This window comes from Lithobates pipiens, unplaced genomic scaffold (assembly GCF_037356315.1).
Source record: "Lithobates pipiens isolate NorthernLeopardFrog02 unplaced genomic scaffold, aLitPip1_a1.2 Scaffold_16, whole genome shotgun sequence".
Taxonomy (NCBI): domain Eukaryota; kingdom Metazoa; phylum Chordata; class Amphibia; order Anura; family Ranidae; genus Lithobates; species Lithobates pipiens.
Genome location: NW_027507748.1, coordinates 554,310,828 through 554,327,160, shown reverse-complemented (window position 1 = coordinate 554,327,160; position 16,333 = coordinate 554,310,828). Strand labels below are relative to the sequence as shown.

The window sequence follows — 16,333 nt, the reverse complement described above, 5'->3', positions numbered from 1 at the left end:
TCGTCTCTCGGGTGCTGCCGCCACCATCTTGGGTATGGGAATCAGGAAATGGAGCCTTTCGGCTTATTTCCTGGTTCCCTACTGCGCATGCGCGAGTCGCGCTGCGCAATAAGGACGGTCCCCGCTGCCTCTGGTATCTGTGTGTTTCCCAGCAGGCAGCGGGGCACTTGCGGAAAGGGGCGGGCACTTGCGGAAAGGGGCGTAATCTACGCCCCTTTCCGCAGAGAGCTATCCCGAAGTGGGTGCAAATACCTGTACTGTACAGGTATCTGCACCCCCCTCCCCCCTGAAAGGTGCCAATTGTGGCGCCGGAGGGGGGGAGGATTCCGATGAGCGGAAGGTCCACTTTAGGGTGGACCTCCGCTTTAATCTTTAGTTTCCTCTTTTTCATTACGTTTTTTGTTCTTGCTAATCTCTGCCTTGCATGTAGTCTCAACGTCCCTGGTTTTACCTTTCAATTGTGCTTATTACAAAGCATAAAGCGTTAACCTTTCAGGAATTCCTTTTTAGTGCTGCTGCTACTCCACACGCTCACTCTCTCTCCTCATTCCCCCTCTCTCTCCTCACCCCCCCCTCTCTCCCCCCTCTCCCCCTCACCCCCTCTCTCTCAACCCCCCTCTCTCTCAACCCCCCCCCTCTCTCAACCCCCCCTCTCTCCTCACTCCCCCCTCTCTCCTCACTCCCCCCTCTGCGAGCTCTCTCTCTCCTCACTCCCCCCTCTGCGAGCTCTCTCTCTCTCCTCACTCCCCCCTCTGCGAGCTCTCTCTCTCCTCACTCCCCCCTCTGCGCGCTCTCTCCCTCTCCTCACCCCCCCCTCTGCGCGCTCTCTCTCCTCACTCCCCTCTGCACGCTCTCTCTCTCCTCACTCCCCCCCTCTGCGCGCTCTCTCTCTCTCCTCACTCCCCCCCTCTGCGCACTCTCTCTCTCCTCACTCCTCCCCCTCTGCGCGCTCTCTCTCCTCACTCCTCCCCCTCTGCTCGCTCTCTCTCCTCACTCCCCCCCTCTGCTCGCTCTCTCTCACTCCCCCCCTCTGCTCGCTCTCTCTCCTTACTCCCCCCCTCTGCTCGCTCTCTCTCTCCTTACTCCCCCCCCTCTGCGCGCTCTCTCTCTCCTCACTCCCCCCCTCTGCGCGCTCTCTCTCTCCTCACTCCCCCCTCTGCGCGCTCTCTCTCTCCTCACTCCCCCCCTCTGCGCGTTCTCTCTCTCCTCACTCCCCCCTCTGCGCGCTCTCTCTCCTCACCCCCCCCCTCTGCGCGCTCTCTCTCCCCTCACTCCCCCCCTCTGCGCGCTCTCTCTCCCCTCACTCCCCCCTCTGCGCGCTCTCTCCCCCCTCACTCCCCCCCCCCCTGCGCGCTCTCTCTCTCCTCACTCCCCCCCTCTGCTCTCTCCCCTCACTCCCCCCTCTGCTCTCTCTCTCTCCTCACTCCCCCCTCTGCTCTCTCCTCACTCCCCCCTCTGCTCTCTCCTCACCCCTCTGCTCTCTCTCTCTCTCCCCCCTCTGCTCTCTCTCTCTCCCCCCTCTGCTCTCTCTCTCTCCCCCCCCCCCTGCTCTCTCTCTCTCCCCCCCTCTGCTCTCTCTCTCTCCCCCCTCTGCTCTCTCTCTCTCTCCCCCCTCTGCTCTCTCTCTCTCCCCCCTCTGCTCTCTCTCTCTCTCCCCCTCTGCTCTCTCTCTCTCTCCCCCCTCTGCTCTCTCTCCCCCCTCTGCTCTCTCTCCCCCCTCTGCTCTCTCTCTCCCCCCTCTGCTCTCTCTCTCCCCCCTCTGCTCTCTCTCTCTCTCCCCCCTCTGCTCTCTCTCTCTCTCTCCCCCCTTCTGCTCTCTCTCTCTCTCTCCCATCTGCTCTCTCTCTCTCTCGCCCCTCTGCTCTCTCTCTCTCTCCCCCCCTCTGCTCTCTCTCTCTCTCTCTCCCCCCTCTGCTCTCTCTCTCTCTCCCCCCTCTGCTCTCTCTCTCTCTCCCCCCTCTGCTCTCTCTCTCTCCCCCCTCTGCTCTCTCTCTCCCCCCTCTGCTCTCTCTCTCTCCCCCCTCTGCTCTCTCTCTCTCTCCCCCCTCTGCTCTCTCCCCCCCCCCTTCTGCTCTCTCTCTCTCTCTCCCATCTGCTCTCTCTCTCTCTCGCCCCTCTGCTCTCTCTCTCTCTCCCCCCCCCTCTGCTCTCTCTCTCCCCCCCTCTGCTCTCTGTCTCCCCCCCTCTATACTCTCTCCTCACTCCTCTATACTCTCTCTCCTCACTCCTCTATACTCTCTCTCCTCACTCCTCTATACTCTCTCTCCTCACTCCTCTATACTCTCTCTCCTCACCCCTCTATACTCTCTCTCCTCACCCCTCTATACTCTCTGTCCTCACTCAACCCTCTATACTCTCTGTCCTCACTCACCCCTCTATACTCTCTGTCCTCACTCACCCCTCTATACTCTCTGTCCTCACTCACCCCTCTATACTCTCTGTCCTCACTCACCCCTCTATACTCTCTGTCCTCACTCACCCCTCTATACTCTCTGTCCTCACTCACCCCTCTATACTCTCTGCCCTCACTCACCCCTCTATACTCTCTGCCCTCACTCACCCCTCTATACTCTCTGCCCTCACTCACCCCTCTATACTCTCTGCCCTCACTCACCCCTCTATACTCTCTGCCCTCACTCACCCCTCTATACTCTCTGCCCTCACTCACCCCTCTATACTCTCTGCCCTCACTCACCCCTCTATACTCTCTGCCCTCACTCACCCCTCTATACTCTCTGCCCTCACTCACCCCTCTATACTCTCTGCCCTCACTCACCCCTCTATACTCTCTGCCCTCACTCACCCCTCTATACTCTTTCTCCCCCCATTCCCTCTACAAAATTACTTGGAGTTGGTGACTGGGGGCAAAGACAAGGCAAATGTATTAAAGTGGTTGTAAAAGCTAAAGGTTTTTCACCGTAATGCATTCTCTGCATTAAGGTAAAAAATTTTTTTTTTTTTTGTGCAGCCCCCCCCCCCCCCAGCGGGAGCCATTTTCTCCTGCTACTGTCAACAGTGCTGCCATCAGGGCGGGACAGCCAATACACATGTACAACCAGTCCTAGGAAAGGACTGACCTTCAGGGCCCCATGAGTCTCTCCTGAGGGGTGCTTGGAGGCCCCACAACAAGTGGTCTGCATTTGGCTGTATTTGGCAGCTGGGTGCTTTAAACTGGTAGCCGGATACAGTCTGGAGTCAGACTCGAGTTGCAGAGCTGCAGAGATCCCCACGCCATGGGGGACAGATGACAAATCATCAGCCGACAGAGAGCCTGCAAAGACACACAGGAAGAAGATCTTCTTTGCAGCTATATTCAGTGTGCCTGTTGACAGCGGTAAGTCAGTGTATTGTGAAACTGAGTCCCTGTCTCTTTTTGACACAGATTACAAGCAGGCAGCAGCTTACACACAGTGCCGGTCCTCGTGAGGTGACCATCGATGGCATCATGCAGTTTGGAGTCCACAATAGTATGATTCCCAAGTCCCCATTTGGGGTGACGATTCTGAGGCCAGGTATACAATCAGGATAATCAATGATAATTTTTTGTGTGATGACAGGCCCGTGCCCATCTCATCACAAGGCCAGCCATGGAAACAAATTTTGGAGTTGAAGGGAACCAATTTACTGGTGCAATCTTTATAAGATTTCTTTGTGTACACCCAGCACAATGGTTAATGCTGGGTATAATAAGTTATGAAAATTGCACCAGTAAATGGGTTCCCTTTAAAGTAGAACACTGGGGGGAAAAAAGGCGTGTCCCATGCAGTGAAGTTATGCCCGCATTGCATGGGTTGACTGCTTGTTTTGTCCAGAGGTGAACAGAGAGCCTATACTCACCAAATTCTTTGATCCTCCTGAAAAAAGTGCACCCCACATCCAATGGTGGACTGTTCCTGCCATCCTCATATCCAGAGCTGGTCTACAGGCATGATAGCATTAGGAACAGTCCACCACACATGACCGGTAGACTGTAGGGGGGCAGGAGTGCCAGGCACATGTGACTAATATAATATTTGTATCCGGCTAATTTTCTGATTTTATCTTTCAGTGACAAGGATCCTACTGCTGATTCATCATGTGGCTTCCTTTGCTGGTAGTGTTGGGTTTGCTCCTCTTGTACAGATGGTACAGACAAAGTCTAATCCTGGACAATCTCACAGGCAAATATGTCTTCATTACTGGATGTGACACAGGATTTGGAAATATTCTGGCAAAGAACCTGGACAGACGAGGAATGAGGGTTCTGGCTGCATGTCTGGGAGAGACAGGAGCTGAAAATCTGAAAAAAGAGACCTCCAGTAGACTGCAGACTGTCATTTTAAATGTCACTGACAGTGAGAGTGTTAGCAGTGCAGCCAAATGGGTGTCTTCTATTGTAGGTGAACAAGGTCAGAGTTAACATTTCTAATATCTTTATAAGCAATATAAAATGTGTAATATGATGGGGGCAATGCATTGGCATTTCTAGTTAACATAAAGTGGATGTAAATGCGATTCATGAAATTTGAGCTGGGCACATATATTTGCAGTGTATTTTCTTATTTCTCTTTAAAGCCCTGTGTCCATTAGCTGTCTCCTGCTCCATTCTTCTGTTATCAGTCTGATAACTCCTGACAAGTTCTCCGTCATGTGATAAAAACAGCCTGAGTTTTTTGTTGGGATAGAAGCTCGAAATAGATTAGCAAAGCCCTGAACTATTCAAGAGACAGAGCTGAATGTCTCTACCTATGAGGAGAGGGGGTGTGTGCCTTTCCTCCAATCAGCCGTCTTGACTGTATGCCCAGGCTTCACTGCAGTGCTAACCAGGAAGAGAAAATCTAACATGATGGGCACTTCTAAACAGTATAAAAAGATGAAGACAGCAGATATACATGTAAAACTTATGTTGGGAGATTTGTTTCATCTCTGTGTATCATCTGAGGCTGTGCACTCCACTGGGTATATGTAAGGGTTTACATTCACTTTAAAGTTTAATCTCAGGTTAACTGTCTCTTAACTAGTTCTTTTGGGCCAAGGAGGCCCAAACAAACTATTTTCTACATTAGCAGGTGCGCCAACTGGGTACAGTATATAAAAAGTATGTAGCCTCAGCTACAAATAGTATACAGCCTTGTGCTCTGGCAGTGAGACAAGACCTTCTCATCTCACACCCACATTTTCCACATTTTGTTATGTTACAGCCTTAGGCTTCGTGCACATGAGACGCCGGTGCAAACTCTGCTGGATACATGTTTTTAAAAGCTGATTTTTACCGCGATTTAGCGGCGTTTTACCGCATTTGCTTCTAGAAGCGTTTAGTTAAGCTAACATCAGAGACCCTCCCCAAGCTCAAAAAAACTGTATTAACTATTTCAGCCATTTTGTCAGACCAGAGAGAGTAGCAGCAGCTGTGAGAGCAGCATTGTACTTGTATTTAGTGTGTCACTTGCCACATCACCTGCCACAAGTTGTGGATTGTTCACTTGCCACATCGCCTGCCACAAGTTGTGGATTGTCCACTTGCCACGTCACTTACCATGTCACCTGTCACATCACTTGCCACAAGTTGTGGATTGTCCACTTGCCACGTCACCTGCCACGTCACTTTTCACAATTTGTGGATTGTCCACTTGCCACAAGTTGTGGATTGTCCACTTGCCACGTCGCCTGCCACGTCACTTGCCACAAGTTGTGGATTGTCCACTTGCCACAAGTTGTGGATTGTCCACTTGCCACAAGTTGTGGATTGTCCACTTGCCACAAGTTGTGGATTGTCCACTTGCCACAAGTTGTGGATTGTCCACTTGCCACGTTACCTGCCACGTCACTTGCCACAAGTTGTGGATTGTCCACTTGCCACAAGTTGTGGATTGTCCACTTGCCACAAGTTGTGGATTGTCCACTTGCCACGTTACCTGCCACGTCACTTGCCACAAGTTGTGGATTGTCCACCTGCCACGTCACTTGCCACAAGTTGTGGATTGTCCACCTGCCACGTCACCTGCCACAAGTTGTGGATTGTCCACCTGCCACGTCACCTGCCACGTCACCTGGCACAAGTTGTGGATTTTCCACTTGCCACAAGTTGATTGTCCACTTGCCACGTCACCTGCCAGGTCACCTGCCACAAGTTGTGGATTGTCCACTTGCCGCGTCACCTGCCACAAGTTGTGGATTGTCCACTTGCCGCGTCACCTGCCACAACTTGTGGATTGTCCACTTGCCACGTCACCTGCCACAAGTTGTGGATTGTCCACATGCCATGTCACTTGCCACAAGTTGTGGATTGTCCACTTGCCACAAGTTGTGGATTGTCCACTTGCCACAAGTTGTGGATTGTCCACTTGCCACAAGTTGTGGATTGTCCACTTGCCACAAGTTGTGGATTGTCCACTTGCCACAAGGTGTGGATTGTCCACTTGCCACGTCACCTGCCACGTCACTTGCCACAAGTTGTGGATTGTCCACTTGCCACGTCACCTGCCACGTCACTTGCCACAAGTTGTGGATTGTCCACCTGCCACGTCACCTGCCACAAGTTGTGGATTGTCCACCTGCCACGTCACCTGCCACGTCACCTGGCACAAGTTGTGGATTTTCCACTTGCCACAAGTTGATTGTCCACTTGTCACGTCACCTGCCAGGTCACCTGCCACAAGTTGTGGATTGTCCACTTGCCACGTCACCTGCCACAAGTTGTGGATTGTCCACTTGCCGCGTCACCTGCCACAAGTTGTGGATTGTCCACTTGCCACGTCACCTGCCACAAGTTGTGGATTGTCCACATGCCATGTCACTTGCCACAAGTTGTGGATTGTCCACTTGCCACAAGTTGTGGATTGTCCACTTGCCACAAGTTGTGGATTGTCCACTTGCCACAAGTTGTGGATTGTCCACTTGCCACAAGTTGTGGATTGTCCACTTGCCACAAGGTGTGGATTGTCCACTTGCCACGTCACCTGCCACGTCACTTGCCACAAGTTGTGGATTGTCCACTTGCCACGTCACCTGCCACGTCACTTGCCACAAGTTGTGGATTGTCCACCTGCCACGTCACCTGCCACAAGTTGTGGATTGTCCACCTGCCACGTCACCTGCCACGTCACCTGGCACAAGTTGTGGATTTTCCACTTGCCACAAGTTGATTGTCCACTTGTCACGTCACCTGCCAGGTCACCTGCCACAAGTTGTGGATTGTCCACTTGCCACGTCACCTGCCACAAGTTGTGGATTGTCCACTTGCCACGTCACCTGCCACAAGTTGTGGATTGTCCACTTGCCACGTCACCTGCCACAAGTTGTGGATTGTCCACTTGCCACGTCACCTGCCACAAGTTGTGGATTGTCCACTTGCCACGTCACCTGCCACAAGTTGTGGATTGTCCACTTGCCACGTCACCTGCCACAAGTTGTGGATGGTCCACTTGCCACGTCACCTGCCACAAGTTGTGGATTGTCCACTTGCCGCGTCACCTGCCACAAGTTGTGGATTGTCCACTTGCCGCGTCACCTGCCACAAGTTGTGGATTGTCCACTTGCCACGTCACCTGCCACAAGTTGTGGATTGTCCACTTGCCACGTCACCTGCCACAAGTTGTGGATTGTCCACTTGCCACGTCACCTGCCACAAGTTGTGGATGGTCCACTTGCTACGTCACTTGCCACGTTACCTGCCACAAGTTGTGGATTGCCAATTGCCACGTCACCTGCCACGCCACCTGCCAAAAGTTGCGGATTGTCCACTTGCCACTTCACCTGCCACAAGTTGTGGATTGTCCACTTGCCACCTGCCATGTCGCTTGCTACAAGTTGTGGATTGTCCACTTGCCACATCACCTGCCACAAGTTGTGGATTGTCCTCTTGCCACGTCACCTGCCACAAGTTGTGGATTGTCCTCTTGCCACGTCACCTGCCACAAGTTGTGGATTGTCCACTTGCCACGTGACTTGCCACGTGACTTGCCACGTCACCTGCCACAAGTTGTGGATTGTCCACTTGCCACGTCACCTGCCACAAGTTGTGGATTGTCCACTTGCCACGTGACTTGCCACGTCACCTGCCACATCACTTGCCACAAGTTGTGGATTGCCAATTGCCACGTCACCTTCCAAAAGTTGCGGATTGTCCACTTGCCACTTCACCTGCCACAAGTTGTAGATTGTCCACTTGCCACCTGCCATGTCTCTTGCCACAAGTTGTGGATTGTCCACTTGCAATTGATTAAAATATTTTTTTAATGGTTTTTCATCATTTGCCATAATTTTTGGGATTTTTAATGTAAAAAAAATAGGTCACCTTTAAAAACGCTTATAAACGAAAACGCGGCAAAACGCGGTACCGGCGTTTTGCTAAGTTTTGCCGTGTTTTCATCTGAAACGTGGAAAACGTTTGCGTCTGAACCCATTTTTTTGCTTCTGAAAAAACGAGGTTAAACGCAACTGCATAAAAACGGCAAAAAACGAGACTGTGTACATGGACACATAGGATAACATTGAATGAGTTCAGGGGCAGTTGAAAAAAGTGTCCAACTGCCTCTGAACACGTGTTTAACAGCGTCTCGTGTGCATGAGGCCTTATTCCAAAATGGATTCAATTCACTATTTCCTCAAAATTCTACAAACAATACCCCATAATGACAGCATGAATGAAGTTTGTTTGAAATCTTTGCAAATTTATTAAAAATAAAAAACGAAAAAAAAAATCATATGTACATAAGTATTCACAGCATTTGCCATGGCACTCAAAATTGAGTTCAGGTGCACCCTGTTTCCACTGATCATCCTTGAGATGTTTCTACAACTTGATTGGACATGATTTGGACCATGCATCTTGCAGCAACAATAGACCCTACCCCAGCAACAATAGATCCCCCACACAACAACAATGGGCCACCCACAACAAAATACCACACCCAGTAACATAAGATCCACCCCAGCAACATAAGATCCACCCCAGAAACCTTTGCCCCCCCCCCCCCCCAGCAGCAACAACAGATCTCCCAGCAGCCAGCATAAAAAGACCCTCCAGCAGCCAGTAACAGACCTCTCCCTCAACAGTAAATCCCTACCAGCAGCATAAGACCTCCAGCAACAATAGATCCCCTACACAAAAACGGATCCTCACCATTGACAATAGACCCCCCTAGCAGCCAGCATCAATAGGCCCTCCAACACACCCCACACCCCTTGCTATTACATACATTGAGTGCTGGAGGTGCCGGAACTGTGTTCCCGCCGGAATTTTTTTTATATAAAAGTTTTATATATATATATATATATATATATATATATATATATATATATATACACATATATACATATATACACATACACACACACACTCCTGTTCCCATTGCTTCACAGAAATAATGTGTATCAATCAATAGACATGTGCATTCGTTTTCGTCCGAATGCATTTTCGTCCGAATTTCAGCTATTTTCGTTTTCGTTTTGACAAACGATAACGAAAGCACAAAATCCGAAAAACGAAAGATCCGACATAAATAAATGCTTTATTTTCGTTTTCATTGTTACAACAGTTCGATATAGAATAGGAGATTCGACATGACTCTGACAACAATCTGTGTCTATAGAACCTGTGTTCGAATGTGCCTAACCTTACCTCTATTAGTCCAAGATTATATAGAGAAAATATTCGACAGAGAAAAAAGATTTGACAGAGAAAAGATTCTGCAAGTTACTGTCCTAAAAAGTGTTTGGGGACCCGGGTCCTGCCCCAGGGGACATGGATCAATGCAAAAAAAAGTTTTAAAAACGGCCGTTTTTTCGGGAGCAGTGATTTTAATAATGATTAAAGTGAAACAATAAAAGTGTAATATTCCTTTAAATTTCGTAGGGGGGGGGGTTGTCTATAGTATGCCTGTGAAGGGGCGCATGTTTCCCGTGTTTAGAATTGTCCCTGCACAAAGTGTCATTTATGCAGGAAAAAAAGTCCTTTAAAATCACTCGCAGCTATTATATATTGTCGGCTCCCGTAATACAGAGAACACTCATTGAAAGTCATTGATAAAAAAATAAATAAATAAATAAAAAAAGCGTGGGGGTCCCCCAAATTCAATTACCAGGCCCTTCAGGTCTGGTATGGATATTAAGGGGAACCCTGCCTCAAATTTAAGAAAAAATTTGACGTGGGGTTCCCCCTAAATATCCATAACCAGACCCTTCAGGTCTGGTATGGATATTAAGGGGAACCCCGCGCCAAATTTAAAAAAAAATTGACGTGGGGTTCCCCCTAAAAATCCATACCAGACCCTTTATCCGAGCACGCAACCTGGCAGGCCGCAGGAAAAGAGGGGGGGACGAGAGAGCGGCCCCCCCTCCCTCCTGAACCGTACCAGGCCACATGCCCTCAACATTGGGAGGATGCTTTAGGGGTCTGTGACCCCTCAAAGCACCTTGTCCCCATGTTGATGAAGACAAGGGCCTCATCCCCACAACCCTGGCCGGTGGTTGTGGAGGTCTGCGGGCGGGGGGCTTATCAGAATCTGGAAGCCCCCTTTAACAAGGGGACCCCCAGATCCCGCCCCCCCCCTGTTTGAAATGGTAAGGGGGTACAAAAGTACCCCTACCATTTCACAAAGAAAGTGTAAAAAATTGTTAAATAAAACAAACACACTTTTGAAAAATTCCTTTATTAAAAATAAAAAAATAAAAAAAAGATTCCAGCGGCGGTAATCCACTCTTGCTATCCAGCGACGGACGGTCATCTCTCCAGCGATGTCTCATCTCATCCAGCGCAGCGAATCCATCCTTCTTCTGTCTCCGTGTAGGAGACACTGCAGGCATTCCGGCGGCTGACGTTTCTTATATACGGAGGGCGGGGCCACCCGTCACCTGACCCCGCCCCCCTCTGGGGGGGCGTTTTGCTAAGTTTTGCCGTGTTTTCATCTGAAACGTGGAAAACGTTTGCGTCTGAACCCATTTTTTTGCTTCTGAAAAAACGAGGTTAAACGCAACTGCATAAAAACGGCAAAAAACGAGACTGTGTACATGGACACATAGGATAACATTGAATGAGTTCAGGGGCAGTTGAAAAAAGTGTCCAACTGCCTCTGAACACGTGTTTAACAGCGTCTCGTGTGCATGAGGCCTTATTCCAAAATGGATTCAATTCACTATTTCCTCAAAATTCTACAAACAATACCCCATAATGACAGCATGAATGAAGTTTGTTTGAAATCTTTGCAAATTTATTAAAAATAAAAAACGAAAAAAAAAATCATATGTACATAAGTATTCACAGCATTTGCCATGGCACTCAAAATTGAGTTCAGGTGCACCCTGTTTCCACTGATCATCCTTGAGATGTTTCTACAACTTGATTGGACATGATTTGGACCATGCATCTTGCAGCAACAATAGACCCTACCCCAGCAACAATAGATCCCCCACACAACAACAATGGGCCACCCACAACAAAATACCACACCCAGTAACATAAGATCCACCCCAGCAACATAAGATCCACCCCAGAAACCTTTGCCCCCCCCCCCCCCAGCAGCAACAACAGATCTCCCAGCAGCCAGCATAAAAAGACCCTCCAGCAGCCAGTAACAGACCTCTCCCTCAACAGTAAATCCCTACCAGCAGCATAAGACCTCCAGCAACAATAGATCCCCTACACAAAAACGGATCCTCACCATTGACAATAGACCCCCCTAGCAGCCAGCATCAATAGGCCCTCCAACACACCCCACACCCCTTGCTATTACATACATTGAGTGCTGGAGGTGCCGGAACTGTGTTCCCGCCGGAATTTTTTTTATATAAAAGTTTTATATATATATATATATATATATATATATATATATACACATATATACATATATACACATACACACACACACTCCTGTTCCCATTGCTTCACAGAAATAATGTGTATCAATCAATAGACATGTGCATTCGTTTTCGTCCGAATGCATTTTCGTCCGAATTTCAGCTATTTTCGTTTTCGTTTTGACAAACGATAACGAAAGCACAAAATCCGAAAAACGAAAGATCCAACATAAATAAATGCTTTATTTTCGTTTTCATTGTTACAACAGTTCGATATAGAATAGGAGATTCGACATGACTCTGACAACAATCTGTGTCTATAGAACCTGTGTTCGAATGTGCCTAACCTTACCTCTATTAGTCCAAGATTATATAGAGAAAATATTCGACAGAGAAAAAAGATTTGACAGAGAAAAGATTCTGCAAGTTACTGTCCTAAAAAGTGTTTGGGGACCCGGGTCCTGCCCCAGGGGACATGGATCAATGCAAAAAAAAGTTTTAAAAACGGCCGTTTTTTCGGGAGCAGTGATTTTAATAATGATTAAAGTGAAACAATAAAAGTGTAATATTCCTTTAAATTTCGTAGGGGGGGGGGTTGTCTATAGTATGCCTGTGAAGGGGCGCATGTTTCCCGTGTTTAGAATTGTCCCTGCACAAAGTGTCATTTATGCAGGAAAAAAAGTCCTTTAAAATCACTCGCAGCTATTATGAATTGTCGGCTCCCGTAATACAGAGAACACTCATTGAAAGTCATTGATAAAAAAATAAATAAATAAATAAATAAAGCGTGGGGGTCCCCCAAATTCAATTACCAGGCCCTTCAGGTCTGGTATGGATATTAAGGGGAACCCTGCCTCAAATTTAAGAAAAAATTTGACGTGGGGTTCCCCCTAAATATCCATAACCAGACCCTTCAGGTCTGGTATGGATATTAAGGGGAACCCCACGCCAAATTTAAAAAAAAATTGACGTGGGGTTCCCCCTAAAAATCCATACCAGACCCTTTATCCGAGCACGCAACCTGGCAGGCCGCAGGAAAAGAGGGGGGGACGAGAGAGCGGCCCCCCCTCCCTCCTGAACCGTACCAGGCCACATGCCCTCAACATTGGGAGGATGCTTTGGGGGTCTGTGACCCCTCAAAGCACCTTGTCCCCATGTTGATGAAGACAAGGGCCTCATCCCCACAACCCTGGCCGGTGGTTGTGGAGGTCTGCGGGCGGGGGGCTTATCAGAATCTGGAAGCCCCCTTTAACAAGGGGACCCCCAGATCCCGCCCCCCCCCCTGTTTGAAATGGTAAGGGGGTACAAAAGTACCCCTACCATTTCACAAAGAAAGTGTAAAAAATTGTTAAATAAAACAAACACACTTTTGAAAAATTCCTTTATTAAAAATAAAAAAATAAAAAAAAGATTCCAGCGGCGGTAATCCACTCTTGCTATCCAGCGACGGACGGTCATCTCTCCAGCGATGTCTCATCTCATCCAGCGCAGCGAATCCATCCTTCTTCTGTCTCCGTGTAGGAGACACTGCAGGCATTCCGGCGGCTGACGTTTCTTATATACGGAGGGCGGGGCCACCCGTCACCTGACCCCGCCCCCCTCTGACGCAAGGGGAAACCCGGGGTTCCCTGTGACGTATGGGTGACCCCGCACCCTCTGATGTAACACAGGCAGGTTTCCGTTACATCAGAGGGGGGCGGGGTCACCTATACGTCACAGGGAACCCCGGGTTTCCCCTTGCGTCAGAGGGGGGCGGGGTCAGGTGACGGGTGGCCCCGCCCTCCGTATATAAGAAACGTCAGCCGCCGGAATCCTTGCAGTGTCTCCTCGGAGACAGAAGGATGGATCGCTGCGCTGGATGAGACATCGCTGGAGAGATGATCGTCCGTCGCTGGATAGCAAGAGTGGATTACCGCCGCTGGAATCTTTTATTTTTATTTTTTTATTTTTAATAAAGGAATTTTTCAAAAGTGTGTTTGTTTTATTTAACCATTTTTTACACTTTCTTTGTGAAATGGTAGGGGTACTTTTGTACCCCCTTACCATTTCAAACAGGGGGGGGCCGGGATCTGGGGGTCCCCTTGTTAAAGGGGGCTTCCAGATTCTGATAAGCCCCCCGCCCGCAGACCTCCACAACCACCGGCCAGGGTTGTGGGGATGAGGCCCTTGTCCTCCTCAACATGGGGACAAGGTGCTTTGAGGGGTCACAGACCCCCAAAGCATCCTCCCAATGTTGAGGGCATGTGGCCTGGTACGGTTCAGGAGTGAGGGGGGGCCGCTCTCTCGTCCCCCCCTCTTTTCCTGCGGCCTGCCAGGTTGCGTGCTCGGATAAAGGGTCTGGTATGGATTTTTAGGGGGAACCCCACGTCAATTTTTTTTTAAATTTGACGCGGGGTTCCCCTTAATATCCATACCAGACCTGAAGGGTCTGGTTATGGATATTTAGGGGGAACCCCACGTCAAATTTTTTCTTAAATTTGAGGCAGGGTTCCCCTTAATATCCATACCAGACCTGAAGGGCCTGGTAATTGAATTTGGGGGACCCCCACGCTTTTTTATTTATTTTTTTTTATTTTTTTTTATCAATGACTTTCAATGAGTGTTCTCTGTATTACGGGAGCCGACAATTCATAATAGCTGCGAGTGATTTTAAAGGACTTTTTTTCCTGCATAAATGACACTTTGTGCAGGGACAGTTCTAAGCACGGGAAACATGCGCCCCTTCACAGGCATACTATAGACAACCCCCCCCTACGAAATTTAAAGGAATATTACACTTTTATTGTTTCACTTTAATCATTATTAAAATCACTGCTCCCGAAAAAACGGCCGTTTTTAAAACTTTTTTTTGCATTGATCCATGTCCCCTGGGGCAGGACCCAGGTCCCCAAACACTTTTTAGGAAAGTAACTTGCAAATTAGCCTTTAAAATGAGCACTTTAGATTTTGAACGTTGGAGTCCCATAGACTTTAATAGGGTTCTAAAGTATGCTATATACTAGCTCCGTCTAATCTTCTTTATACATTCGACAGACACCATAAGCCTTCAAAGACAGATTCGACCGTGATTCATGTGGATTTTCGGACGAATGCAATTTTTGAACGAAAAACGAAATAAATAAAAACGAATTTCGGGAGTAACTAAATAAATTAAGTTTTCAGACGAAAACGAAATTCCGAAACGAAATATTTTACTCTGCACATGTCTATCAATCAATACTTTAATGACTAAATATACATGCACTTTTTTTTTCAGGACTCTGGGGCCTAGTAAACAATGCAGGAGTCAGTATACCATCCAGTCCCAATGAATGGATGACTAAAGCTGATTTTGCAAAAGTCCTTGATATTAATCTGTTGGGGTTGGTTGACGTTACACTCAACCTCTTACCATTTATCCGGAAAGCCAGAGGGCGCGTGGTCAATATAGCCAGTATTGCAGGAAGGTTTACTCTATCGCCTGGAGGATATTGCATGTCCAAGTACGGAGTAGAATCCTTCTCAGACGCCCTCAGGTGAGCTTTTAAATATTTTACTTCTGCAGAAAAATAGGTTAAGATGGTATTACATACAGTAGACTTGTTATTGTGTAGTTCAGGAATTTAACATTTTTTATTCAAGGACCCAAATAAGAAAATGATTACTGTACTGGGACACAAGTAGGGAGGGGCAATAGTGAATATAATTTCCATACAAGTCTATATATCTGACAAAAAGGAGCAGGGCCATAGAAATTTATTTTTGTTCTGGGGGTAGTTCAGCAGCAGATACTAAGTAAAAATATTTTAATTAAAATTCAAAAAGACTGGAAAAAGAAAAATCTTTGTGTTACCCATAGTAAGCAATCGCATCCGTAATTCTATTTTCCTGGTCCTCTTGAAAATTGACCCCGATTTCAGTTTTTCCTTCTTCCAGTTTTTATGAATGTTTCCCAGTAAGGTTAGCTCTTGTCCAGCCTTAACCTAGGTTCATATATGTGCGTTTCTCTCGACCGAGAGAACAGCAGCCCATTATTTTCAAGGGGCTTCCGTACCTGTGTCTCCACAGAAAAAAGGTACTTGTACCTTTTTCAAAACGCGGCCCTAAGGGGAAATTTCCCTGCAGATTCTGCACATGCACTGCAATTTCACATGCGTGGGGGCGCCATTCAGAATGAATGGCAGCACTGTGCGTTTTTACAGAGCAGCGCTTTTTCACTGTGGGTGGTTGTGGGTATCGCTGCATTTCCCACACCTGTAGAGGTGTGAACCAAGCCTTGGTGTTCAAACTGAGCAGGTGAAAAAACCATCCAGGGCAGGGAAAATAGGAATTTTATAACAAAGGAACCATCCCTTGTCCTAAAGAAAGCAAGTTAACAACAAAACATTAACTTTGCATTAATTAAGGTGTAATATAAGGTGTAATATAGTAATAAAGACCTGGTCCTCTAAAGCAGCAATCCCCAACCTTTTGAATTGAATTTTTAATGGGCTCAAATTGCATCACATCGCACCAAAGAAGTCCAGGCACCTTTTTTTTGGACCACACTGGAAAAACATGCATTCTGGTTCAGGCAAAC

At 47.9% G+C, this 16,333-nt stretch overlaps 1 protein-coding gene across 2 annotated transcripts in view; it reads left to right on the top strand.

The window, feature by feature from the left end:
• Nucleotides 1-16,333, top strand: part of LOC143983620 (retinol dehydrogenase 7-like) — a 50,325-nt gene that overhangs the window by 22,232 nt on the left and 11,760 nt on the right. Inside the window, exons 3-5 of one of the 2 annotated variants that reach the window (XM_077483540.1) lie at nt 3,383-3,512; nt 4,049-4,388; nt 15,032-15,290. In XM_077483540.1, the coding sequence (XP_077339666.1) occupies nt 4,076-4,388; nt 15,032-15,290 (572 nt within the window). In that variant the 5' untranslated portion in view covers nt 3,383-3,512; nt 4,049-4,075. The remainder of the gene's footprint in view (nt 1-3,382; nt 3,513-4,048; nt 4,389-15,031; nt 15,291-16,333) is intronic. The other variant, XM_077483539.1, reaches the window with a different exon arrangement.